General features: G+C 46.5%; 11 protein-coding genes across 11 annotated transcripts; 5 read left to right on the top strand and 6 right to left on the bottom strand.

The window, feature by feature from the left end:
- Window positions 1-88: 88 nt before the first annotated feature.
- Window positions 89-1548, top strand: N7520_008589 (damage-control phosphatase ARMT1 family protein; the record flags this gene model as incomplete). Its single annotated transcript, XM_057142523.1, has 3 exons — window positions 89-327; window positions 380-496; window positions 552-1548. 3 exons carry the CDS (start codon window positions 89-91, stop codon window positions 1546-1548), a joined length of 1353 nt encoding a protein of 450 aa, XP_056991811.1.
- A 232-nt stretch (window positions 1549-1780) lies between these two features.
- On the bottom strand, window positions 1781-3731 carry N7520_008590 (uncharacterized protein; the record flags this gene model as incomplete). The annotated part of the gene is made up of 5 exons (XM_057142524.1): window positions 1781-1884; window positions 1947-2042; window positions 2093-2566; window positions 2624-3321; window positions 3703-3731. The coding sequence occupies 5 exons, from the start codon at window positions 3729-3731 to the stop codon at window positions 1781-1783; spliced, it is 1401 nt and encodes a 466-aa protein (XP_056991812.1).
- Window positions 3732-4259: 528 nt separating this feature from the next.
- On the top strand, window positions 4260-6040 carry N7520_008591 (putative MFS monosaccharide transporter; the record flags this gene model as incomplete). The annotated part of the gene is made up of 4 exons (XM_057142525.1): window positions 4260-4400; window positions 4475-5424; window positions 5477-5732; window positions 5786-6040. 4 exons carry the CDS (start codon window positions 4260-4262, stop codon window positions 6038-6040), a joined length of 1602 nt encoding a protein of 533 aa, XP_056991813.1.
- Window positions 6041-7893: 1853 nt separating this feature from the next.
- On the top strand, window positions 7894-9120 carry N7520_008592 (FAD-dependent oxidoreductase; the record flags this gene model as incomplete). The annotated part of the gene is made up of 1 exon (XM_057142526.1): window positions 7894-9120. The coding sequence occupies one exon, from the start codon at window positions 7894-7896 to the stop codon at window positions 9118-9120; it is 1227 nt and encodes a 408-aa protein (XP_056991814.1).
- Window positions 9121-10062: 942 nt separating this feature from the next.
- Window positions 10063-11369, bottom strand: N7520_008593 (2,3-butanediol dehydrogenase; the record flags this gene model as incomplete). Its single annotated transcript, XM_057142527.1, has 5 exons — window positions 10063-10193; window positions 10256-10825; window positions 10884-11132; window positions 11190-11223; window positions 11280-11369. 5 exons carry the CDS (start codon window positions 11367-11369, stop codon window positions 10063-10065), a joined length of 1074 nt encoding a protein of 357 aa, XP_056991815.1.
- Window positions 11370-16438: 5069 nt separating this feature from the next.
- N7520_008594 (uncharacterized protein) lies at window positions 16439-17066 on the top strand (the record flags this gene model as incomplete). Its single annotated transcript, XM_057142528.1, has 2 exons — window positions 16439-16672; window positions 16722-17066. 2 exons carry the CDS (start codon window positions 16439-16441, stop codon window positions 17064-17066), a joined length of 579 nt encoding a protein of 192 aa, XP_056991816.1.
- Window positions 17067-17717: 651 nt separating this feature from the next.
- Window positions 17718-18092, bottom strand: N7520_008595 (uncharacterized protein; the record flags this gene model as incomplete). Its single annotated transcript, XM_057142529.1, has 1 exon — window positions 17718-18092. One exon carries the CDS (start codon window positions 18090-18092, stop codon window positions 17718-17720), a length of 375 nt encoding a protein of 124 aa, XP_056991817.1.
- Window positions 18093-19163, bottom strand: N7520_008596 (uncharacterized protein; the record flags this gene model as incomplete). The annotated part of the gene is made up of 3 exons (XM_057142530.1): window positions 18093-18656; window positions 18712-18721; window positions 18769-19163. The coding sequence occupies 3 exons, from the start codon at window positions 19161-19163 to the stop codon at window positions 18093-18095; spliced, it is 969 nt and encodes a 322-aa protein (XP_056991818.1).
- Window positions 19164-20249: 1086 nt separating this feature from the next.
- N7520_008597 (uncharacterized protein) lies at window positions 20250-20954 on the bottom strand (the record flags this gene model as incomplete). Its single annotated transcript, XM_057142531.1, has 2 exons — window positions 20250-20431; window positions 20498-20954. 2 exons carry the CDS (start codon window positions 20952-20954, stop codon window positions 20250-20252), a joined length of 639 nt encoding a protein of 212 aa, XP_056991819.1.
- Window positions 20955-21703: 749 nt separating this feature from the next.
- N7520_008598 (uncharacterized protein) lies at window positions 21704-22895 on the top strand (the record flags this gene model as incomplete). Its single annotated transcript, XM_057142532.1, has 3 exons — window positions 21704-21740; window positions 21791-21998; window positions 22223-22895. 3 exons carry the CDS (start codon window positions 21704-21706, stop codon window positions 22893-22895), a joined length of 918 nt encoding a protein of 305 aa, XP_056991820.1.
- A 1169-nt stretch (window positions 22896-24064) lies between these two features.
- Window positions 24065-24611, bottom strand: N7520_008599 (SRPBCC domain-containing protein; the record flags this gene model as incomplete). Its single annotated transcript, XM_057142533.1, has 3 exons — window positions 24065-24277; window positions 24331-24483; window positions 24558-24611. Coding segments are annotated over 3 exons (420 nt in total), but the record flags the coding sequence as incomplete, so codon positions are not given.
- Window positions 24612-25109: the final 498 nt, after the last annotated feature.

Here is a 25109-nt window from a genome sequence, read left to right on the forward strand (position 1 = left end):
AATAGTCCCCTGAATCCGCTGTCACTGCTTCCTCACAGCTTTTAAGCTCTTGACCTTGTCCAGTCGGATCTGTCAGAGTCACATCATCATGCCTTCCGCCACCATGAACCCTCAAGAAGTTCGTGCAGTTTGGACGTCAGAGGAGGGGTCAATGGCTAAACAGACGGCCGAGAACCGATGGGCAAAAATCATTCAAGGCACCATCGACGACATTGGCGAAACAGCTAACGCGGACGATTTTGACGACCAGAAGAGAGCGGAGAGCATTGCCATTCAGATTGCCTTGAAGGACATCAAGAGAAGGATCGAACAAAACAAGCCCCTCACGTACGTAATCTTTCTCCAATAACCGAAAGCGCAAGGACTCACAGCTCTTCAGACCCCTGCAAGATGACGGCAAGCTCGATATTCAAGAGTGGAACAAGCAGCTGGCTGCAATTGGCCAGTGCAGTTGGAGAAACTGCCCTTGGCTCTTTGGAGAGTGCTACATGTACAGGTACGAATCTTGCTGCAAAGTTCGGATCGAGGAATTGCGCTGAAAATTCCTCCAGAAGCATCCAGAGGATCCTGAATGCCTCAAAATACTGGCAGAACTACGATGTCTTTAAACGACAGAAAGACTCTACCTTTGTCAAGTCGAGAGCCGCAGTCGAGGAGCTCGCCAGCCGTTATATGCAGATCGTTGCCGATACTCGATTTGCTCAAGATGAGAGCAAAGAAGAGGCCAAGAAGTTGCTATTTGTCGAGATGACAGAAATTGCACTGTGGGGAAACGCCACAGACCTGTCACTCCTCGCTAACCTGTCCCTGGAGGACTTGCAAAACCTGCAGGGTCGTGAGGCCATCCAGAAGAGCCAGCGGAACATTGTCGACAACGACACTGACGACGTCTGGACCTATCTTCAGCGCACTGCCAGTCAGGCTAGTCGCCAGATTGACATTATCCTTGACAACGCTGGCTTCGAGTTCTTCACTGATGTGCTCTATGCCGCTTATCTTTTGGACGCCGGCATTTCTACCTCTATCAGACTGCATACCAAGGACTTCCCGTGGTTCGTCAGCGATGTCATCTCCACAGATGTCGAATCACTATTCGAGCATCTCGATTCCTCCGAATGCTTCCCAGGTCGCCTCTATCTCGGCCAACTCATCCCGAAACTCCGCAAGTTCTTCCAGTCGGGCGCCATCACAACCACTAGCGATCCCTTCTGGACAACGCCATTCTCATTCCACGAGTTGCCATCCAAGGCACCGGCCGTCTTTAAGGAGCTCCAGAACAGCTACCTGGTCATCTTCAAGGGCGACCTCAACTACCGCAAACTGACCAGGGATGGGCTGTGGCCTCACACCACCACATACGAGGAGGCTCTGGGTCCCCTGGGCAAGCAGAGCGGCGTCAAAATCTTGTCCCTTCGCACGAATAAGTCCGACGTTTGCGTTGGCGTCCCTACCCAGAGCAAAGTTGACGCATTGAACGAGGAGGCGCCCGGTGGTGCCTGGATCCAGAACGGAAAGTATGCCGTAGTATCCTTTAATGAGGGTCAATGATTTCCTTTGTCGCATGAATAAACGCCCTTTACTTCTGATGTGGACATTGTAAATGAGTTATGTCATCGTCCATTCTTCTTTTAGAGAATTGATTATCCAAGTCGTCGGCCATGCATGCGTCGCTTCCATATCTCGCAGTAGTCTAATTACTCCAGACCTTTCTGCTGGATCTGTCATCAAGGGACCCCCTGTCAATGTCAGTAACTGCATCCCCACGGACCCTGGACATGTCTTACAAATAAAGGTGGAATGACAGAGTGTGATCAACGATGGCACCGTCGAAGGGGAACTGTTGCATGCCCCACAGATTGCACGAGCGTGCATCATGACTCGGATCTGCTAACGTCAACGAGAAGTCATTCGCAGGATAGCAAAACCAGAACTCACATCAGACTCACGAGCTGTACTATGTAGCCCCCTGACTGCGAATTTAGGCGATGGCTTGTAGATGGCCAAGAGCATACAGGCAAGATGATAAAACCCGAATGCCATAACTACGAACAACGTTAGACAGCACAAACTAGAAGACTTTTAGCAGACATACTATGCCAGTCCGCGGTGAACCATATCTCCGGGAATGGGTTTCCACTCTCCTGAACGGCTTCGCTATACCAGATTGGGTCAAATGTATCTGGTCGGGTGATCAACCAACTCTCGACGGCCTCAGATAGCTCTTGCCATCGGCGTATTCTGGAGGAGGGCTCAGGGTAACTCGATCCAAAGCAAAAATGTACCACCGTGGCACAGATCCAAGTCATAGTGTTGGCCCAAGCTGTTTCAGACCTCAGATCGCTCAGGGGGTCTCCTCCGCCCGGGGGAGGGATGAGAACCAAATTTAAATCCACGTTTGGAGCCTGCTGATGTACACAGGCGTTGTAGAGGCACTGACGCATGTACACCCAGAAAGCCGCCTGCCGCAATCTCGGGGTCGATGGATCCACCTCCCGTCCTTGCGACGCCCGGAGCAGAGCCGAGCAGCCGGCTAAATGACGCTCCTGATCGTTCCCAGTTACCCTGACTGTTTCAGTCCCAAGGAAGTTAGCCTGGGAATCGGCTCGCAAACTTTCTCACTTACCATTCAACTGTTCAAACACCCGCAGGATGACAATTGCACACAGCAGAATATCATCGTTGGCCACCGTTTCTGAGTTCAGGGAGGGAATCAATAATTCTACGCAACGCTCATACGCCTGGTCGGCCATTTTGGTATCCCCGATGTGGCAGGCCGCGTAGGAAAGTACGGCATGCAGCAAAATCGGCGATTGCTTGATCAGGATGGGGATTTTCCGGGTAAACTGGCGGGAAGCGTCGGTGCAATCGAGCCAATGCCCGAGGTGCGTCGCAAAGTGATGCACAAGATAAGCTTCTCTGTAGGTCAGTGGAGACCCTGCATGTATCGCACCTGTGGGCGAAGCCGCAGACCATGGACTCAAAGAGTCCGTTCGGAGCTGGTGGGAGATCGGAAGTCCGACCACGCTAAAATATGGTGAGGTAGTGGTATTATTGACTTGAGAGGCCATTAGAGGCACGGGAACAGAGTCGTTGGTGATTTTCGGGAGGATGGTAGATCCTCTTGTGTTATATGATGATGTCACCGAGGCATTGGTACAGAATTCCGCATAGATTGGATTAGTACTATGTTCAGGGCTGGTTGCATTAGCAATCACTGTGTCTTCAGTTCCTTGTTCCGAAAGGCGAGATATTTCATCGTGGTCATGACCAGGAGCATCCTTGGGGTCGTCCTTGGCCTTTCGTGGTTGATAAGGTTTGATCCTGATGCTCTTTAATGGATCTTGTCGACGACATTGCCGGTTCTTTTTCTGGCACTGCGAACATATCGGTTTGACTTGGTCGCCTGTTCTCGGGTAAGTCGTTGCATTCAACTTATATTGGACTTGTGAATGATATACATTTGACATGCCTCTCCCGGCAAGTTAGGCTGTGATGAAACTTAGCGAGACTCACGACAAGGACGGAGTCTGGACACTTCTCCGTTAGCGGTCACATGGTCAATAGCTCTGCCTGGAAACTTTCCCCATAACCGTTTCAAGACATGAGACATAGATATGAGCCAGTCACCTTTCCTTCCGATCATCGACAGGCGTAGTGTGCAGCTCGTGTAGTGTGGGGAAATTTATGGAGGGAATGACTTACCATCCTTCTTTTGAGCGAAGCTTTCCCATGTCGAAATCTGTGTCGAAATACGCGAGGTCTGTAGAAGTGGGTCTGTAGAGGTGGAACGGTAAGAGCGAGGTTAGTTTGTGTCGAAGAAGGAATATCGAGACGAGAACAGACAGGAGAGAGGATCGAAGAGCTGTGGAGAGATGGAAAGTGGAGAGGAAACTCGGGATATATGGTGGCGGAGACGGAGACGAAGAAGGAAAGAGACCCCGAGGTTTTTGAGTTTGGAGTGATTCCCGTCAACGACCAAGAACCAAGAAAACTATGGAGCCCCAATTTCTCATGATCTTCTCCCCATGGGGTTTGTCCCGCACTTTCTCTCTATATCTCACCATCATTCATTTCATGAAGGGAAACCACTCATCATCTATAAAAATCCCCATGTCTCCCTGATACAACGATGATCCATTCCTTTCTCTATCAATCATCTGGGGTTGACTCCCAGAGTCTTGGTTTCTCTCCACATTATATACTCATTCCAAATTTGTCTTTGACTACTTCTATCTTTTCTTCATTCAAGTTCATTCACTATGATTCAGAAAGGTTTCTGGAAGACGGTCCCTGGACCTAGACTGCTCAGGCTGATTACTGCAGTCTCTGCTGTGGCCATTTCCTATGAGGGCATGAGTCAGGGTGTCATGGGCGCTGTCAACGTCGCCCCAGAATATGGAGTATGTACCGCAGTCTTCCTGGGCCGTTATTCCCTAAGTCACAAACGTGAACTAATCGAATATCACAACTGCAGTATCGTATGGGCTTCGCCAATGAGAATGGAAAAGTCATCAAGCCCTCTCTGCAGGGTGGCATCGCTGCCATGTACTATTTCGGTGCTCTGTTCGGAGCCTTCTGGGCCGGTAGTTTCTCCGACGCCTACGGACGTATCAAGGGTATTTGGATGGCCTGCGCCTGGTGTCTTGTCGGAGCTATCTTGCAGGCTAGTGCTGTAAATCTCACTCATATGCTCTGCGCCCGTGTTGTCGCAGGTATTGGTGTCTCTTTCATCATCGTTATTGCTCCCTCGTGGACTGCAGAGCTGGCTCCAGCGGCCCATCGAGGTCAAATGATTGCCCTGACTTTCCTCGCCAACTTTGGGGGTATTGCCTTAGCTTCTTGGATTGGCTTCGCTACCTCCTTCACCAATTACGCCGGCGGCGCTTTTCGATGGCGCTTCTGCTTTTCCTGTCAAGTGATCCCAATTTTCTTCCTCGTCATCGGCACCTTGCTCATTCCTGAATCACCTCGATGGCTCGTCAAGGTCGGACGCAATGAGGAGGCATTCGAGATTATCACCAAGCTCCGTGGAGATGGCGATCGCGACCACCCGAATGTGCAGAAGGAAATCCGCGAGATCGTTGTCGTCGTGCAAATGGAACAGGAGTCACAGAACTCCAGCTATATCAAAATGTTTTTGGGCATTGGATCAGGGGATATTCACATTGGACGTCGTATCCAGCTGGCCTTCTGGCTCCAAGTTCTGATGCAATACGGCACGGGTATCGCGGCGGTTGTCATCTACTCGGGAAACATCTATCGCACTGCTGGCTTTGATGATTTCAAGTCCAACTGGCTGTCTGCTGTGTGCATGACCTGCGGTATTCTGGGAACTGGCATCGCTGCTTTGACCTTGGACCGAGTAGGTCGCCGCCGGACTCTCTACTGGGGAGCGGTCGTTTTGAGTATTATTCTCTTTACCATGTGAGTACAATCCCATTTCTTCCTGACGATGCTCCTGCTGACGTCTCTCAAGTGGTGGTCTGAACCGTGGAGCCATTAACAACCCCGACAAGGCTCAACAGTACGGGACCGGAGCCGCCGCCATGGTAATTCTCTACGTGGTTGTCTTCAGCTCCTCATGGTTAATGATTCCTTTCATTTATCCGACGGAGATCTTCCCGACATGGCTACGCGCCAAAGGTAACGCTTTTGGTGTTGCAGGTTGGGCGGTTGGCTATGGCGCTGGGTCGTTGCTCGTCCCGGTCATGTTTGCCGGTATCCACGAGAAGGTTAGTGCTATCTTACCTTTCCCATATTTTCATTTCTGACTTCTTTCCCTCAGACCTTCTACGTCTTCGGTGCTGCCATGCTCGTCTACATCCCCATCATCTACTGTTTCTTCCCCGAGACTGCCGGCCGCACGCTCGAGCAGATCGACTTCCTGTTTGCCAGCAAGAGCCCCTTCGTGTGGGATGAGGAAAAGGAGTTTGCCAAGCGTATGACTCACTTTAATGCTGAAATCGAAAAGATGGAGATTGAGAGCGGTGGATATGCGGGCGACGAGAAGAGATGTGAGGACTTTGTCGAAAAGGTCTGATCGTGGACATGGCTGGTCGCAAACGAAATTGTCCATGATTGTTGTGCAATGGTCTTGCTATTGAGCACGGTTGTTATCTATGGAGTAATAACGTGCGATATAATGTGTTCATGTATCAAGTCGAGCTATATATGTTTATATAAAATGTATCATTATTTTCTGTGAAGGATTTATTGGCAGACTCGTCCTTCTCCAACCTTCAGCCCCATGTGAATTCGAAATTGATAGCTCGTTACTGAAGAAAGTTAGTTATTAAAGTCAGCCCCCGCCTGAAGATACCTGGAAGATACCTGAAATCTCAGTAATAAGTAGGACGCACATCGGCTTGACACTTAGCCCATTTTTTACCTGATTAGGCTTAGCGCACCACAGTATGACTTTGACATTTCTGTACAGTGCATTGCGAAGGACCAATATCACGCGGCCGCTTATGGGAATTGTATTAAACTGTCCCCTATGATGTAGTGTAGAACGTGAAATACTCTCTAGCGGGCAAGTTCGACTCTACATATGATTGTACATTGGACTTGGGGAATTTCTTTCACATTCACATCCACTAATATCACCAAATCGACGGAGTCTATATGTAAACTATATGCGAGGATATGATTTAGATGATGATGATGGTGTCGACGGATTTCATTGCACTATTGCAGATTTTACCTTAGAGAAGAGTGCCAGGCCATTTCAGGAAATTCCCTTGCGAGAAACGCTGGAAGCAAGAACGTGAATGGTTCATTGACATGATTAGCTAATAATTTCATGATCTTCTTTTACCCTACTCTGCATTTTACAACGGACGTACTTGAAGCAGCGAAGTAAAAGATAATAATGGAATGGCACTGGCAGACATCATTTTTTTGTCAAAGGAGGCAAGCTCTACGCAAGCCCAGTATGGTAGGACAACGGAAAGCTAGGAACAGAGACATTCCCTGGGCTATGTGTTTAGGCAGATGCTATCTGAGACTCAGCGAGTCATTATACTAAATACACGTCCACATGCTAGGCGGTGATCTCATATGCTTCTACATGCACGGTTGCACCCCAATACAATATGTAGCCTAGCTAGTTTCCGTTGGTGACCGATGCCACCCCTTCCTGTGCCAATTTCTCTCAGCTAAACAAGAAAGCACAAATTCTGTCCGGCCCTGCGAAACACCATTTGAAACTGATACGAGCGAGCACAACGTTAATCTGACATTTGAGTTAAGTTCTCAATCACCGGAACGGCGGTTTGGAGCTTCTCAAGTGGACAAGAAGTGGAATTTCCTGCTTTTTCTCCTGCTGGCTTAAGTCTGTCTCCGCTAAGTCCACGCCATAGGTGCAATATTATGTCCGCTTATTGAACATCTCCGCGACTGTATGGCTACCGTCCCCTTGAGTGATGCTCTCTAACTCAATAGACATGGGTCTCCAAATAAGCATGATCTCGCCGTAGTGGGCTTTTTGGATGCGAAAACACTTCCTAATTAGGTATAGTGAGTGACCGACCGACCAAAATCAAAACTTTCCCTGAGTTTTAGAGGGGGATCGAGACTATTTCGTGGAAGCGCGATTAGCAGATCGCCGGCTGCTTTGTCAGCGGGTGTTTGTTTCTCCGAGACGAGTTCTCCATACACCGCTAGAGTAGTCGAGAGATCTACCTTTTTGACCAATCATACGGCTTACGGAATGTGGGCAGCCTTCCGACCTATACCCCGGAATTGGATCTATGGGTTTCAATATTGAGGTTAGGGGTATGGTCTTGCCTACTAAAGCTCCAACCTAGCACGTTTATGTTGGTTTTTCTTTTGTTTCTCAATGCAACCATCTCGCTCTCGTCAGACTACTTTTCAGTCTGATATATACTCGCAATGGCTTCTCCACAATGGCGCCCTGGCAAACGAGTGGCAATCGTGGGAGGAGGTCCTGGATCGATCTCGGCTGGACTTGCTTTCATTCAACGTGGCTTTGACGTGCGCATCTACGAGCGACAGGCGGAATGTAAAGCCATAGGGGGTGCTGTTCTCTTGTCCACTCCTGTCTTGTCGATTCTTCGGTCTTACGGTTTGAGTCTGGACAACGTTGGCTCATTCACAACTACATATTTTAAGAACAAGGCCGGGGACGAGCGTGTCAAACTACCATTCAATCCCCTTGTTGAAAAGCGCATGGGCATCAAGGGATGGCATTATGGAGTCCTCCGCTCTTCCATTTTCAAAAAGATTCTCGACCTTGTTCCCGAGGGTGTGATTTACGCCGGTCATGAGTTTACATCTTACACCGAGACGGAAGATGGCGTCGAACTTCATTTCCAAAACGGAAACCAAATTACCGCTGATATTGTTGTCGGTGCAGATGGTATTCGCTCAAAGGTTTCCCAACAGGCCTTTGGTGATCCTCACCTATTTCACACCGGCATTCGCCTCTGGCTCGCCTGGTGCGACCACATTCCCGACATTCCTCCCAACTATGGATACGTCTCGCATGACTGGCAGCACCAAGCCAGCTTCTTCCCAATGATTCATGATGGCAAGCCCGGATTTGAGTGGTGGGTTGTCGAGCCGTCTTGGGAGGGGAAACCTGTCCCAAAGGATCCTAAGGCACATCTCTCCGAAATCCTCAAAGACTGGGCACAGCCGATACCTCGCTTTTTGGATGTCACCGATTTCAATACCCAGGTTTATCGTTGGGAAATCTACAATCGACCTTCAATGAAAAAGTGGTCCAAGGGACGAGTGGTTTGCGTCGGTGACTCCGTGCACCCCGTATCGCCTTATGCTGCTTACGGTATGGGTATGGCCATTGAAGACGGATTTTACCTCGCCAGAGCGTTGGATGGCGTCGATCTGCGTGACTCACAAGCATTCAAAGCCGGATGTGAAATCTATGAGAAACAGCGTATTGACTATGTTAATCACAACATGGAATTTGCTCGCAAACTTAGTACATTGTTTCATTGGATACCTCGACCTCTCGCCAACATTCGTGATTTCATCTTCGACCATACCCCATTGCTCCGCAAGTATCTTGGGGATGGCTACCTAAAGAAGGCTGAGGAAGAAACCTTAGGTTTGAAGGAGCTTCAAGTCTGTTCTTAGAGATATATTGACGACTAAAACCTTGCCGGCGTGAAGTCTGCTAGCTCTGGCATACTGGAGGAGAAGGGCCAAGCGATGAAAAGGGGGTGTGCAAAGTGAAGGATTACGAAGGGGTACAGACGCGCTCGAAATCAGTTTCATCTCTTTACTCTCTTCAATTAATTGTCGAAATCTACTTTGCATTAGGTAATTCACGAACATAAATAACTACTGTGTTTTTGCGGCAATATGTGCAGTGGCAGCCTCCATCCTAGTCTTGAAATAATATCCCATCGTACCCTGACCCACTTTTGTTCCCCCATACTAAAGAAGATCACCCTAATTCCATCGTAGTACGATGGAATTACCCCTATGGGTTAGGTCATTTCATCTTTGGGATGCCGTACAGTACCATATCAACAACCATCTAGCTCTCGGTGGGGGATGACTTTGCACAGTAATGTAACAGCAACAATACAACGAGACCCAAACATAGATTCAACTTTCTCGTCGGATACCAAACGCATCAAAGTATACTTCGAAGAGCAACCGGAAATTTGTATGCGAGCTTACGTATCGATGTTTTAGGTAGCTTGTCGCTTTATTTAGCCATTTCAGGAGAGTCTGGGCACCTGTTTACGCGCAGATAAAGCAGCCACCCAAGTATTGCTCTTTTATTACAATGAGGATATAGCAAGAAATAACCAAGCTGCTACAAGAAATTGCTATGGCGGATTTAGCTGAGAAAAGAACAATCCAATAAATTCTTCTTTGGTTGGGATGGCCCGGAAAAGGCTGCAAGAAACAATTTCTCACTACAGCGCCCTGGTCCACGGCAGATTCGTCGGCCAATACAGTCTCATAGGATCATGGTATCTTGTAATAGTCAAACAATGGAACGAGACTACCATGCTCTCGAACATTTCTCCACGAATCGATTATACAATGAGCTCGGATTGTATCTCATCCTGCCCCCACATTAATCAGAACCTTACAATGGTGCTCTTTGTCCCGAATCAAAGCTTCCAGTCCTTGATCAACCACATCGTCTATCTCGATCTTTGAAGTAATCATTCTTTTCGGATCCAGTTCACCTTTATCTCGTTATTAGTTTCAATCATCTTCGGGCTTCTCAGGAAGGATTTGCAGTACTCACCAGAAGCCAAAGCTTGAATCACGTCCACGAATGCCTGCTCATCGTACAATGCTGCCCCAGTAAAGTTCACCTCATTATACATCAACTTGTTCAAGTCGACTTGGGGCCTTTTTTCCCAGACTGCAATGTTAATAATTGATGCATGCGTTCGGCATGCTGGAATTATGCTATTCAGTGCCTTTTCGACCCCGGCTGTGTCCAATATGACATCGGCCCCGACATCCTCCGTCAATGCTCGTATACTTTCCGAGATATTAGTCGAATCCCCTGGATCAAGAATCTTATCAGCACCGAATTCGGATGCCAAACGCTGGCGATTCTTCACAGGCTCAACGACAATGATCTGCTTTGCCCCCTTAAGTTTCAAGACCTGGACGATGCTGATGCCGATTGGGCCTCCGCCGACGACCACGGTTGTATCACCGGCTTTAAAAGGCGACAGGTGCACAGCGTGCCAGGCGACCGCTAGAGGTTCCACGAGGGCTCCAATATCAAACGAGATGCTGTCTGGAATGCAGTAGAAATGATCCGCTGGAGCAGTCATGTATTCCGCCATTCCGCCGCCATAGCCTTGGAAGGAGAATGTCAACAGAGGTCTGCAAAGATTTGACCTCATGTCGAAACATACCACTTAGTCCAATAAACCCGATGTTATCGCAGCAGTGATAGGCTTTCCCTTTGCAAGAGCAACAGGTCTTGTCATAAATTGTTGGGCGAACCACCACTCTCTGACCCTTGGTCAAATGATGAACTCCCTCTCCAACGTCTATAACGGTACCGCTAAATTCGTGTCCCAGTGTGACGGGAATTTTGGTATTGGTAATTGTATGGGGCTTCTCTGGGATCAAAACAGGCCCAGAAGTATACTCGTGTAAATCTTTGATGGATCAACTTCAATGTTCCCAATTCTAAGTCTGCTGGTAGAGATTCTTACCTGTACCACATATTCCGACAAAGGCAGGCTTGATCTGTGAACATATTCATTCTCTACATCTCGTCCTTATAAAAGAGGATTGATAGATACCTTCACTTCGCCAGGTTGGCATTCCGGCTCTGGAATTGACACCACGCGAACATCCTTGCGTTTGTGAAATTGGACGGCTTTCATTGTCATGATATCGTTGTGGCTCGCCACTTATGGACTGGTTATTCTCGGCTCAACTAAGGAAAGATTGAATGGTTGAAATCGTCTCGCTGGTATATTCTGGACCTTATAGACACTCAAGCTGTCTCCTACGTAGCAATGATTTCACAAAAATTTCTTGATATGTAACAGGTGTTCGGTTACATCTGATTGACTGATAAGAAAATATACCTAGAAGAATCCTGATTTCTATAGAAATTTTAGTAGTCTTTCACATCGTGATGACGTCAAGAACGGATAGGGTAGCACTGGTCACACTACTAAGGTCATTTTGATCATACTTTCGAGAGAACAAGTAGTCTTTAATAAAATAGTTAATACATATTTGTTTATATTGTGTGCTCAACTGGATTTTAATTCATCTCGGGACTGACCATCCACTAAAACCCCGCAAATCTACCCCCGCAACTCCACGACCATTGATTATTATTCTGCAAGCTAGCAAGTACACCGAGTTACTAACGATTCATTCTTTAGATAAGATTCATACACTCATAAGCACAAAGTGGTAATCGTTCGTTGGCGTTATAGTATATAGAATTCACATTTTGATTAACGGAGCTAACTCGATGTCATTCTCGCTTCTCCCCCTTGGACAATTAACATCGTTACCTCGACCCGTGGGTGAAAATGCGGATTATTCAGAGTGCGTTCACCATCATGGCGCTCAATATTATATCCAGGCTGATACATTAAGATTGCTGATCTCGTATCCTTGTCTCCTGCTATATATATGAGTAACTGAGTTTTAAACTTTAAAGGATACTTAACGTATTTCACATGCGAGCGCCGCGCACAGGCGAGCGCCGCACCCCAAAACACATAGTAGATGCGATAAATTACAACTCATTATCTCAACGACAGTGGTCTATAGGAAGCTTTCTTGAATTTTACTTCTTTTTATGTCATATCTAGTCATTTTAGAGAAATTTGAAATTATTGATTATCTGAGGATCACATTATATGTCTTCCGGGTTTGAGTGATGGAATTTTCGGTATCGTCATGATATAATAGTTTGAATCATTTAAACTTCATATATGTTATTTTAAATACTTATCGAAGTTTATCGAAAAATAGTATAATATAATTAAGGAAGTTTTTGTTGATATATAGGATTATCAAGAATAACCTCTACTATGGTGTTTTGGCGGCGCTCGCATATGAAGTACGTTATCTAATCACACTGTCATTCTCATCAGGATATCGCGCTTTTTCAAATTTTGATGATTTCTAATTAACTTACTATTGTCGCTAGCCTGTAAGAATGCGGAGGATTTCTTGTGTGAGGATTCTGCTATGTTGTCTGATGATTGTTCTACGTTTGCACATAGAAATACCCTTATATCTGTTCGTGCGGGGGTTATCCTTACACTACCTTCGTATTTTTCCCTCTTACGTCAACTCCATGTAAGCTTCATCACCCTTCGCCCCTTTTTGACAATCTCCACATTGCCCTGTCCTGTTCTGCCTCACTGTAGTGAAACGCAAGTATGATGTAATGACTTGACTTGGAGACCCCAGTTTATGGCGTCAGCCAATCAGATCAATGGATAACAGTCCTCTTCAAATAAGTGTATCATTCATGGAACTTCTAATGACACCTTCGGAAAAGTAGCAGCAACTCAACAGTTAAATATAGACAAGGCTCAAGCGCAAATTTAATCATAGCTCAAAGTTCATAGACGATCGATATCATGGTAATCTAATTTCTTAATATAAACCATAGCAGGCAAGCAAAAACCTAACTCCAGCCCATTCACCTTCATGCATGGTTATTTAATGATCAGAACCAAAATTCCAATCACCGTCACCAACTTGATAATTCCCCGCACCAGGCAAGACTACCACTGGTGTTATCCTCTTACATACGGGCGGTCTTCGTTGTCCTTGTCTTCTTGCCAGTCGGGGACGTCTGCAAGCTCATAAGGAGGACAAGTCACTTTGTTTTGAAGAGGAGGTCGATATCTCGCAATACAAACTGATGCCTCATGACCGCACAATCCAAATAGTCCTGGTATATTATCTCACATCTATTTGCTCAGCATTGCATTATGCCTTATTTGCCGAATTGTGTCTTACCTCCGTCGTTTTCGAACTTGAATTAATAAGTCTCGGGGTTCTACTCCTTGTCAGTAAAAGGGGCTGCAGCGAAGTTCGTCTTCCTTACCACAGAGATTGATTTACTTTAGAGCAATCGTCCAGCCATGAGGTCGACGATGTTTCTAAACGTCTTCGTAAATCGTCAGCACAAAGCAGAGACAGACGATGGAGAGGAAATGAGGTTTATGAATAGGTGTAAGCTGGCCGAGTTCTCTTTCCGAATCCCGTGCCTCGGTCAACATTGGTGGCTTGTGGAAAACCAAAGTAAAAGCACTGATGCATCTTCGTCAATTCTTTGTGGATACTGGCCTATAGGGCCTCGGCATCATGACCCGAGTTGTAGGGCTGTCTCCACTTTTTAGCGGCTTGAGCAATTGAGTAGTTTACGATTTAGAGCTGAACTGTGCACGGACTGTATGTCAAATTGAGAAATTGTTCAGATCAGCACCGGTGAGACTAGAAAGGAACCCATCCTTGTAGGTTTACACCCATACTCGGGCTTGTTGACCTAACGCGCTTGTATCCCTTGTAGTGACAGCGATGGTACCCTCAGGTCAACGGTCGCCTAGATTGGGAGAGCGAATCAGCTGGCGCATTGGACTTGGTGTGGTCCTGGAAGATGGCCCATGGATATGGCATCTGCATCGGGGCTTCAGCGAGAATCTGAACTCCGCTTGCTTCCGCAGGTGATCCCTTAACAGAGCGTAGGCATGGCCGTCCGATACCATGTATCTCCATTTCCATTGCAAAGAACAAGCGGGTGACGGGCGTTAGGTGAAAACAACGTGGCGGGGAAGCGAAGAAAGTTACGCACAGACAGAGGACTGCCCAGCTGGGGTCGCTTGGTGAGGTCGCTCAGCGGACAGCGTTGCGCGGAAAGGATGCTGAGAGCTCACTAGCGGTGGGTTGCTTGATGTAACGCAGAATGTCACATGGTGTCAATTCTAATTTGCTGGCTCATCATGGCCGATTAATGCAAATATCAAGTGATGTCTCCGAGGACGTCCAGGTCTGAGATTCTGGGGATATTTTTTACTCTGCAATGGTTTCTGGGTCACAGTCCCTTTAAGTAAACTCTGACTATTCGTTATCAATTGCGGCTATTGACAATTGCGCTAGTTCTTCTTTATACTAGCTTGCTCGCTAGCAAGAAGGCCTTTTTATTGATGGCCAATTCAGAAAGTCCAACACAAATATCAATGGAAAGATTAATGGAGAGATCAATAGAAATTGCTGCTGTCAACATGATAAAGTCTATGGCAACATAAGAGTAAAAGTCAGGCTTTACCATGCGATCTTCATATACCCACTGTGCCATAGATCCCTATAAGGCTTTCTACATAAAAGATCTGGTCTTTCCAAACAGCACATGTAACCTTAGCATTAGCCCATAATTGGAATCAAGTCTTTGCTTGTCTATATTACAATGCGAATGCAGGAAATCAATTATACCAGATTCTAGATATTACAGACTATTAGACTACGAGGAAAGATTATAGTAAAGTGAAAAAAAATCTGAAGTTACTGGGTGAGTAATCTGCTTCCGGCTCTCTTATATATTCGTTACCTTTGATAGTCCATATACCTTTATGCCACACAGCAGGTCGTCGGTGAAGAGACGAGTGCTTTAACTGATTGTAAACTCATAAACAAAAAAAAGAAAGCCCAGTAGAACGCCCCCAACTTGGGCTAAAGCGATACCCGAATGATGTCACAATATTCGCACGGGAAATGCCTTCTATCTTAATTCCCTTGCGGGTTTCTTGATTATTGATCTTTAGTGTTAAGCCTAGATAAATTAATCAGAAACTATGACACCCTCGGTTAGAACTATCTAGTAAAAAATGCCGGTGGCGTTTTTCTTCTGTTCTACTATACGGGGAGAAAACTATGAATGACAATAGGATATTTTGGTAGGTAGGGATTTGGGAGAATGGCATGCACATATTGGGTTATAGAGGCTTTGCTTGACGAATAACATCATTATTCACCGTAACTTAGGGTACAGTACAAGCCCGCCCGTCAAGACCCGATATATATTCAAAGCCTTCGCAACAGTCGGTCGTGGGAACACTATTCGGAGATAATTATCCGTTTCTTTACCGGGATTCGTCTCTATCTCTCGCTTAAACAAATCCTCCGTGATAGCAAGAACGCCAACGTAATTGATCTACACTTTGTCAATTCAAAACTACCTAGCGCTGACACCTTAATGTTCATGGATCTCACCCTGGATGACAAGGTGATTGCTTGGCTGTTTAACAGTTTCCGCACCATCTCAGGCAACAGTGAAACGCTGAATGAGATGCATTCTCTAAGCTGTGTTTTACTGAGGTTTCATGTTGCTAAGCTCCAACGATCGGGTCAATAGACCGCTTTAGTTAATTACGGTATCTAAGCTGGTATAGTAAATAGAAAGAATCTGACGCGTTTCACGCTCTACAGATTAGAACCAGTCTGGTTCTATTTGGTGGAACTAGATCCCGGGGTCTGTCTAGCTGAATTCCCAAGTGCTTCAGCTACGGTGACTAGATTTCAAGTTTAGTTCGTTGTATACAGGTGTTTTTGAGTTCAACAAGTGGACCATCCTTCAGTTTCCGTGGCTCGCCACCATGACGCTTACATATATACTTTCTTTGATTGGTAAATCTGTTTGGGCCTACCGTGCATCCTTGATTTTTGCCTCTATCCCTGGATGCTGGCATTCATTCCCAGGGTTGGGGCACCAACACCATCAAGCCGGTAGTCTTCTGGCAAGCTTGAATGATTACTGGAAAGCAGGGATCTTTATTATAGGGTGGGGTCCCTCGATATAACGTAGGAGCAGAGCTGTTGATTCATTAACATGGCCTTTCCATTACGTGCGCTCAGAAAAAATAGTATTGAACGCCTAGTACTACTTACTACCAGACGCACATTTGTGATTTCATCCATTGATATGGCACCCCGCATCAGCGACTGGATCAAGAAGGATCACCGGGAGATAGAGTCATATTACGAAAATATTATCAATACCTCAGAGGATACGGAGAAGACGAGATGGCAGAATCTCTTTACGTGGGAATTGGCTCGCCATTCCATTGCTGAGGAGCTTGTTGTCTACCCAGCCTTTGAGAAGTATGTGTCCGGCGGCCTTGAACTTGCCAAAAAAGATCGCCAAGAGCATCAATCAGTACGTGCGCGTTCCCCTGAGTTTCAATAGCTTATTTACATTATCAAAGATCAAAGAGCAACTGAAGAAGTTCCAAAACTTGAAGTCTTCAGATTCTCAGTTCCTACCTACCCTCAAGGCTCTGATGGTCGATCTGTCTCAGCATATCAAGGAAGAAGAGGCTGATGACCTGCCCAAGCTGGAAGAAGTCTTATCGCAAGAGGAAAGCGAGGAGTACTCTACGTCTTTTGGAAGAACTAAGATGTTCGTTCCTTCTCGTTCTCACCCCAGCGCTCCGGACAAACCGCCATACGAGACGGCTGTTGGCCTTTTGGCGGCGCCCATTGACCATCTTGCCGACCTCTTCCGCAAGTGGCCTCACACCTCGGGAATGCCCAACCCTTCTAAAGATTAGGTCTAGCTTTGCAGCTCGGGGGGAAGCGCCGGTGATTTACTAGTAAAAATTGGTTTCAATATGCAATCGCTTTATCGTCGCATCTTTTTCTTCGTGAACAACTCTTTATGAATGGAAGTGTAAAATTAATACTCCCTAGTATCCTTGCTCCCATAATAAAGTAGCTAGCGATCTACCTATCATTTTTAGGCATAATGAAGTAGGCCAAAAGAAATTCCCCATAGTACCAAGACAAAACCTATGGGCTGAGAGGCCTATCAAGGTAGGATATGACGCTTCTTGAACACCCCTTTGCGATGTAAGCATTTTCTGAGAAGCCTATATTTGCCTGAACTATATCCCGACAAGCACACTACGCCCTTCGGCATTAATGGGCACCTGCCTTCAATTCCAACCCCCGGTGAGGACCTAAAGTGACACAATCATACGAGGCTTAATGTTGCAACGTGAATGAACATGTCACATGTCACTCTTTGCTATCAAAATTCCGGACCAGACATACGCGCTAATCTAGATACTTCGTTCCATCTATGCTCTCTGATCAGATCCTGACGGTGCTGTGCCGCCTCCTCCATTCCCATCGGCCAGTCTTCCGTGTAGCAGAAGATCTCATCCACAAGTTCGCGAGGCAACCCCAATGTAGAAAGGACCTTACCTACCTCCTGCATCCACCAGTGATACTGCTGTGGCGGTATATTCCGGGTCGAACATACGCGGTAGTGTGGATCGATCAGATACATCTTGATGTAGCGATAATGCCCGGGAAGAGTCGGGTATCTCGATGATGGCTCTGTCGTTGTGTCGGTTGGTCTTCCACTCCTCGTACGAAAAAGCGGTTCCCGGTTCCGGATGCTTAAAGCGCAGCAGACGCTTTAACTTATCTTCAATGTTCCACTCCTTATCTGGGTTTTCTGCAACATCTTGTAGCCCGCATAGCTGTTTTTGCGCCTCGAGGTACTTTTTCTTACCCTCTCTTGTCTGGTCATCTTTGCTGCTCTGTAGGGCTTCTTGGGCTATGTGATACATTTATTTTCTGTCTTTGGTGGGTATTTTGAACGCGAGCGCCCATTCAGGAAGCTCAATCTCCCATTCGACCCCGTAGGTAATGATTCGTAGGGGAACCGGCCCTGAATGTGCCACATTGTATTCATTATCCCAGCCACTCTGTTCTTTCACCAGACAATCATTCCCCGGCTTGATTGCCATCGAGATGAGGTTTTCAATGGCCTGGTATAGCCCCTTATGAGCTGGATTTAAGTTGTTGATGTATGATGTGATCTGCACCTCCGTCCCGAAATTGTGGAGAAATTCCACCTCGCATGGAAGGGATTGGTGGTTGGAACTCCAATGGTAGAAAGCAGACTTGTCACCATAGGGGGGTCTAACACCCCACGCTGGAATGCAATTTCGGTCTAGTGTCTCCTGCATGGTCTGAGAATTGGTCCGTCGGTCGTATGCTTTGGTGCGACCGTTGCATCTCGATAGGAGCCCAGCACTTTGTCGAGGTCCACTTTCCCTCCGTCCGTCAAGACTAGGCTTCGTCCATAAATCAAATAACAACGGGTCAACCACATTCAACACGCTTTCAGACTGCCAATCTAAAATTATCTGTTCCTGCTGCTCCTCTAATCAAGCCGGAACGGACCCTCTGAACACTGCACTGAGAGAGCCCAGACTCTCCGTATCCGCTTTGCACACGCACGATCCAGTATCAAGAACGCGGATATGGATCTGGCGATTGTCCCGGAGATTAACCGCTTTATCGCGCAGCTCCTTTACGCACCATCCCCACGCCTTTTCGCTCATCAGTGGTGTTGTATCAAAGGTATTTTGTTTCCATTGCGCTACAACTTCATCGTCGAAGATAGTCACATACCACGCAGGCCGATCGGTGAGGTGGCTCATCACGGCGACCATGGTTAGCTCGCGGGCCGTGACTGCGGGGGCCTGTCGCCATTCCACCGTTCCGTGCGCAAAACGGGCGTTGGAAGGGAGTTCATAGTGGACCGGGATGTCTGCGAACCCTGGCACTCGGAGCGAACCGTAGCCAGTATTGTCGAATGCGGTGTTAACCGGCTCTGTCACTTCAGTCAGCATGAGAGAGGAGTCCAGGCTGATTGAAGGATACGTGTATATCCTTAGAAGGGAAAAAATAAAGATGCCTCATTAGGATATGGACAGGTGGCCTTGTGATGAAATACCGAATAGAAACACTAGGCATAAACTACATCGTATAGGAGCCAGGAGATATGGACCCACTTAGTACGCCCGATAAGAACTCCCCCTCTCGCTCTCGACCCTTTCACTATGTCGCTTATGGAGTGCCATAACCAATGGCCAGGTAGAGTACCCTCATTTATCCGCCAATACGAAGAGCCTGTGAGGGATATATAGTCTGTCACTTGCGCTTGAAGGCATTTCGTTAGTGATAGACTTCGGCACGGGCCTATCAATGGAGACATTCCTCCTGTCTATGGACAGATTTATTTGATTTCTTCATTCCCATAAAGTGCATAAAAAACGTTCATGTACATATATAACAAAAATACTGTATAAATATTACCGTTCATGGACAGATTTTAACCACCAATCTGATCCTATTTCAGATTTAAATGCTGAATCAGCACACTGAACTGTGAAATAGATCGTTCATCTAGAGCTTTAGAGAATATACATTCATACTGTATGGTCAATTGGACCTCACTGAGTGACCACTGTAATGAGCGAATTTTATTCTCCAGTGATCATCAAATAACACCCCCCGAGCTGGAAAACATATAGAATCTAGGTATCTGTCAAAACAAAAATTCTCGGACGGGCTTTAATTTACTGCTACTAAGGTAGTGTAATAGCATGATGAACACGAAACGATGCCGTCTCTTTCCGTAATATGAAGTCTGGAACTTAGAGCCTTACTCAACTTCAGGAAATGGGTAGGCGCTTATTCAGCTTACCAAATTCTGCTCACGTCCCGTTATTTTAGTCGCTGTGATCGACTTCGTCCAAAATCAACACTATCTCAGGCTACTGCCGGCTGAGAAACTTCATTACTACTAGGTACTGACTAGTACTTGGAAGTATGATAACTATGTAAGTAAATATAAGGCAACACGACTTTAGTACGCTCAACTTAGCAGATGTATTTGATTAGACGGTGTTGAGTACTCAATAGAAGACCGGGAATTATGTACATGTAGAAACAGTCCTTGATCCAGCCTCATAGATAAAGAAATCTGCGCCATACTCTCCACTAACACCAATTATGTCTAAACCCATCTTATCCGCCTGGTCCGTCCCACTCTTCACCAATGCCGTCCCGACTCCTTTACGCTGGTTGTCTGGATGCACAGCAAGGTATTTTAGACCTATTAACCAATGTGTAAGTATAGGAAATCCTTTTCTCTATAGTCATTTTTTAATATATAACTTACTTATATGCGGTGTCTTTGGCGTCACTTCTGTCCTAAGCGCGGTTACGCGATTCCCTAGCTCGTCGGCATCTTCGTTAGGATCCCAAATAGCAGTCTCAGCAATCCACCGGATCTCAGCCTCCTTCTCAGGCTCAAACGCAGGGACTTGGGCCTCAGGCCATATCGGTGTACCATTATCTGGGTTTATCTCATGACACGATGGTACATATAGGGACCATCGGGCATAGCCAAGTATACGACCCGTCTCTAGATTCACTGCTTTCTGGTGTCGAAAGGACTCCCGTTCATTCAGCATGTTACGCGGAAAAAGCAGGGCTACCTGCGAAATATGGTACTCGAGGGTCCGATGGCGCCAGGCCAGGACCCAGTGCGGGTCAGCCCAGAAAGCGGGAACATTGTTGGCAGCCAAGGCAGCGCCATCGGGGACGCTGCATTGGGAGATCATGAAGGGAGCCATGTTAAGTCAGGATGCTAGAAAGCCCAAACTCGAGGCAGTCTGCGACAACAAAGGGCGAGTAGTGTGCATCAAAGCCTAGGAGCCTGCGGCGATGGAAAATATTTTTGAAGCTAGGGGCAAGTGCACATAGCTGGCTGAACTAGGTGTTTTGGAGAAGTGGGAAGACGCACAATATATCGTGCTCATAGGGGTGGAGAGGATAGGTTCTCTTTAGGCGAGAAGCCTCCATCTACTGGAGCGCTTGGAGCTCACGGAAAGGGGCCACATGGCCTCAAAACCCCGACAACTTCGGTACCTCATTTACCGAAATCCGAAGGCGATCGGTCCGATATTTGGCAGCCGACTACTTGCCGGACATACTGACTAAACCTCTGAAACATGTCGCCGGATAAGTGGCATATAGTTGGCACTTAGTAAGATTTGACTAATATTTGACTTTTTTACCTTGGATATGTAAATTACTGTTTTTTCAAATTCTAGTATTTTTGCGTTCTCTGCCATTTCTACTGTTTCTGCCTGGTTTTTAGGGGTTTTGATAAATTGGTCTCTATTCGCCTCCGTAAAGGTGTTATCTCAAACTTGGGCAAGGTCGGTAGTGTAAGTTTACCGCGGTACCCTACATATACCAAAATGACCCTAGTAAATTTGCCTAGCCATGAATACCTAGGTAAGCGCCTCAGACTCCTTGTTTCCATATCTTCCCCAGCTTTCTCCATCATCTCTTTCATCACTAATCTTTGGCCAAAACCATGCCCTTCGACTTTCTGAAACGGTACATAGAGAGAAGTGAGTAACCCAACACCATGCAAATGATCAATTACTAAATACAAAATCAGGAGTCAAATCCAACAAACACCCGGCTTCCAATGTCCACCAAAAGAAGCTCTACCCCTGTCAATCTTCCATCAACTCCCAGTCCCAAAGTATATTCTTTACCCTTCCCCCAGAAATCCGAATCATTATCTACGAGCTCCTTTTCGGAAACCGTTCCCTGCACTACCAGTGTGACTGGGTGGAAGAAACGAGAAATTGGGTTATCTATTCGTATGGATGCTATTCACAATCCGAAAGCGTAGACTGGGACTTTTGCCCAGGAGATCAAAGCCACGCGCCTTCTCATGCAGTGTATTGGGGGATGTGCATTGATGTTTGGTTTTTGTGCTCGTGTTGGAAGGTGTGAGTTAAAATATTTCCTATCTTGAAATTCTACCGTGCGATTCATACATCAGGGACTATTCAGAAAACGATGATACTGATAATAGAAACAGATACACCGAAAGCCTACCAATTCTCTACGGCAGCAATGAGTTCCGCTTCAAACACCAGAAAGATACATGCAACACTTTTCCCGCCCAGATCCCCTCCCTGGGTCTGCCTGCTATCCGACGTCTAACCTTCTGGTGGAGCCTGGAAACGGATATCCAACCACATATGTCACGCCACAACAAAGCAAAATACGACTCCCTATGGAACGCTCCAGGGACGACATTCTCCCTATCTCATATCCGGATTTATATTGATTGTCCGAGCTTGAGATCTTTGGCTAAAATGCCAAAAGGAGTCTCCGAGAATGCTAAAAACAGTTACATCCAACATGCGTGGTTAGATGGTATTGAAGCGATGGTTGAGGCGAATGAGGACCTAGAGGTGTTTGAAGTTCACTTCTACACCGGAGTGTATCAGGTTTTGAAAGAGAAAGTGAAACCATGGTTGGGGGAGATGGAAAATAAAAGAAAGGTGCAGAATAGCGCTGTCAAATATAAAGCGTATAAGTGCCGGACTACGACTATCAAGAGGCAGGCCTGTTTTGGTACTGGGGCAGGTGGTGGATATGATACTGATATCTCGGACGGGAGCTCGCATATAGGTTTAGAACATCCGATGACAATACCTAACGCCTTCTGGATGAGGAAGATCAAGGAACAGATCAACAGCGGCTAGCGCAAGAATGTATGGCGCTATACCGTAACTTTTAAACCGAACTAAATGGAAGCCGGCTGATGTTATATCTGTACTGTACTCCTCATTCGCACTCCTAAAATCAGTCAAAAAATGATATTCTTCGGTGCTTAAACGCTTTATCATATCCTCCGAGGACCATCAATTGTGAAAATGTCATCACACGTGAACAATTTGAATTATAGAAGGCAAGTAAGAGATAGGGCCCAGAAGCGAGGTGCAGGCCCGGGCAGATTACTACGCCATGATCACGATTTTTGTCGTGATCGTACCTAGACTGCTCTCTATGTTTGGGACTTATCAATGGTCTTATAGACTCTTTCAAAAACGAATTCATGTACTCTGAATTTTCAATTTCAATGTTGGTACTTCAATTACTCTTCATCCTTAGCCGCTCTATATGTTAAGTGGTGTGTATCTTTCGAGTTCGTTTGTATTTTGAGCTAATCGAGCTATTAGGTGCAACTACGGGGATAGATTTCAATTGGGTTGGAAAGCTAGTTTTCTTACATGAAGCCACATATGTAAGCATTTCACATGACCCAGCATCATTGGTCTAGTGGTAGAATTCGTCGTTGCCATCGACGAGGCCCGTGTTCGATTCACGGATGATGCATCCTTTTTTTCGGGCGCAAAACTTCAAATTCAGACCCTCGGATTTTTTGCTGACCATGATCACTTAGCTAAATATTGCTATGAATCTAATTTTGCTCGTGCTCCAAACTTGCAAGTAGGGAAACCTGACGTTAATATCGATTTATCTAAATCTCCCCGGTTCTTGTAGAGATATATTTTTTCTTGCAGACAAATGTTGCAAAGACTGTAACACGCATGAATACACACTACAGCTATGTACTATCAGTTCTAGACAATGCATGTGAGTGCGCTGTAGGCAACCTTACTTTTGTTGAAAGTGATATGGTCTAATCACTCATCACCCATGGCTAGCACGGATGAAGCGCACAGAACAGTGTATGAAATGGGTCTCAAGGGAAAAAAGAGAGAGAAGGGTAAAAGGTCTAAGGATAAGGCCTATGGACCACAACTAAGCTAGTCCCGAACAAGACGAGAGCACTGCACTAGGTCATGACTCGGGCCACTCCCAACAGAATGCATTGTCATCAAGGGGAACCCTCTCTCTCTGCGCGCACCTTCAACTCCTCATTGAACCTCCGATACTGGCCGAGCATCTTCCGCCCCAGTAAAGAGGGCCCCATCAGGAATGAGAGGGGGCCAGAAAATTGCTCTGTCTGGGTGAATATCGTACCCCCAGATTCCGTAGTCGCAAAACCGAATGAGTGAAGCCCCGCAACCAGGCCCATGACGGGCGGCCCTTGCCACTGGAAGAGACGCTCGGAATTTTCCTGTCATCGGTATCGCGTTAGCTGCATACCGCTAGTTTTGGATGTAGACAAACCTTAATGACGGCTGTGAACTTCATTCTATCAATGTCACACTTGATTTTATCGCCAGGCTGCAAGGTGGCTAGAGTTTGAGCGGAATCTTCAGGTTCTAAAGAACGAATAAGCCCAGAGGTTTGCCAATCCGGGTAATTCGCAAAATCTAGCAGCTATGGGAAGGGCAGGCGTGACATCGCCGAACTGTCAGTCATGAGTCATATCAGATAGTTTGATGGAATCTTACAAGGTCTCGCACCTGACTAGGTGGAGCCACAATCTCTATCCGGGTTTCAATCATTTTCGACAGGAATCATTGAAGATAACAAGTGAAAATCGAGAGTCTTCGCCAGAGAAACATCCAAGTGAGGAGATGTAGATAGAGAGAGAAAGGATTCTTTGGGGGGAGACAATCTAATGGTAATATAGTGCCATCAGCCGCATAATTCCTGTCAGATTAGTACGGGTTTGGCTAGAACCCTTCTCGTGAAATCATCTTCCGCCCCCATCCCCTAGCGTTGATCACTGCCTGACGTGGCTAGTGACGGCGGCAGCATCCCCACACCACCGAGATCAACCTGTCATACCAGTCAAAATCCCCAGGTATGGCGGCAGCCCCTCCACTGCAGTCAGGTAGGAATTTCTGTATTTTCGTGAATCTCTTCATGGCTAGCTTGTGTCTCTCACATCGTTCAAAGCCATTACCGGCCGTGACACGTCGAAGTCCACTATATAAGTGACGATCGTCCCGTTTAGAAGAGGGCGCAATGCTTGGAGCCAGCTGATTATCATTTCACCG

The sequence above is a fragment of the Penicillium odoratum genome, assembly GCF_028828045.1.
Source record: "Penicillium odoratum strain IBT 22623 chromosome Unknown utg000006l_segment0_segment0, whole genome shotgun sequence".
NCBI lineage: Eukaryota > Fungi > Ascomycota > Eurotiomycetes > Eurotiales > Aspergillaceae > Penicillium > Penicillium odoratum.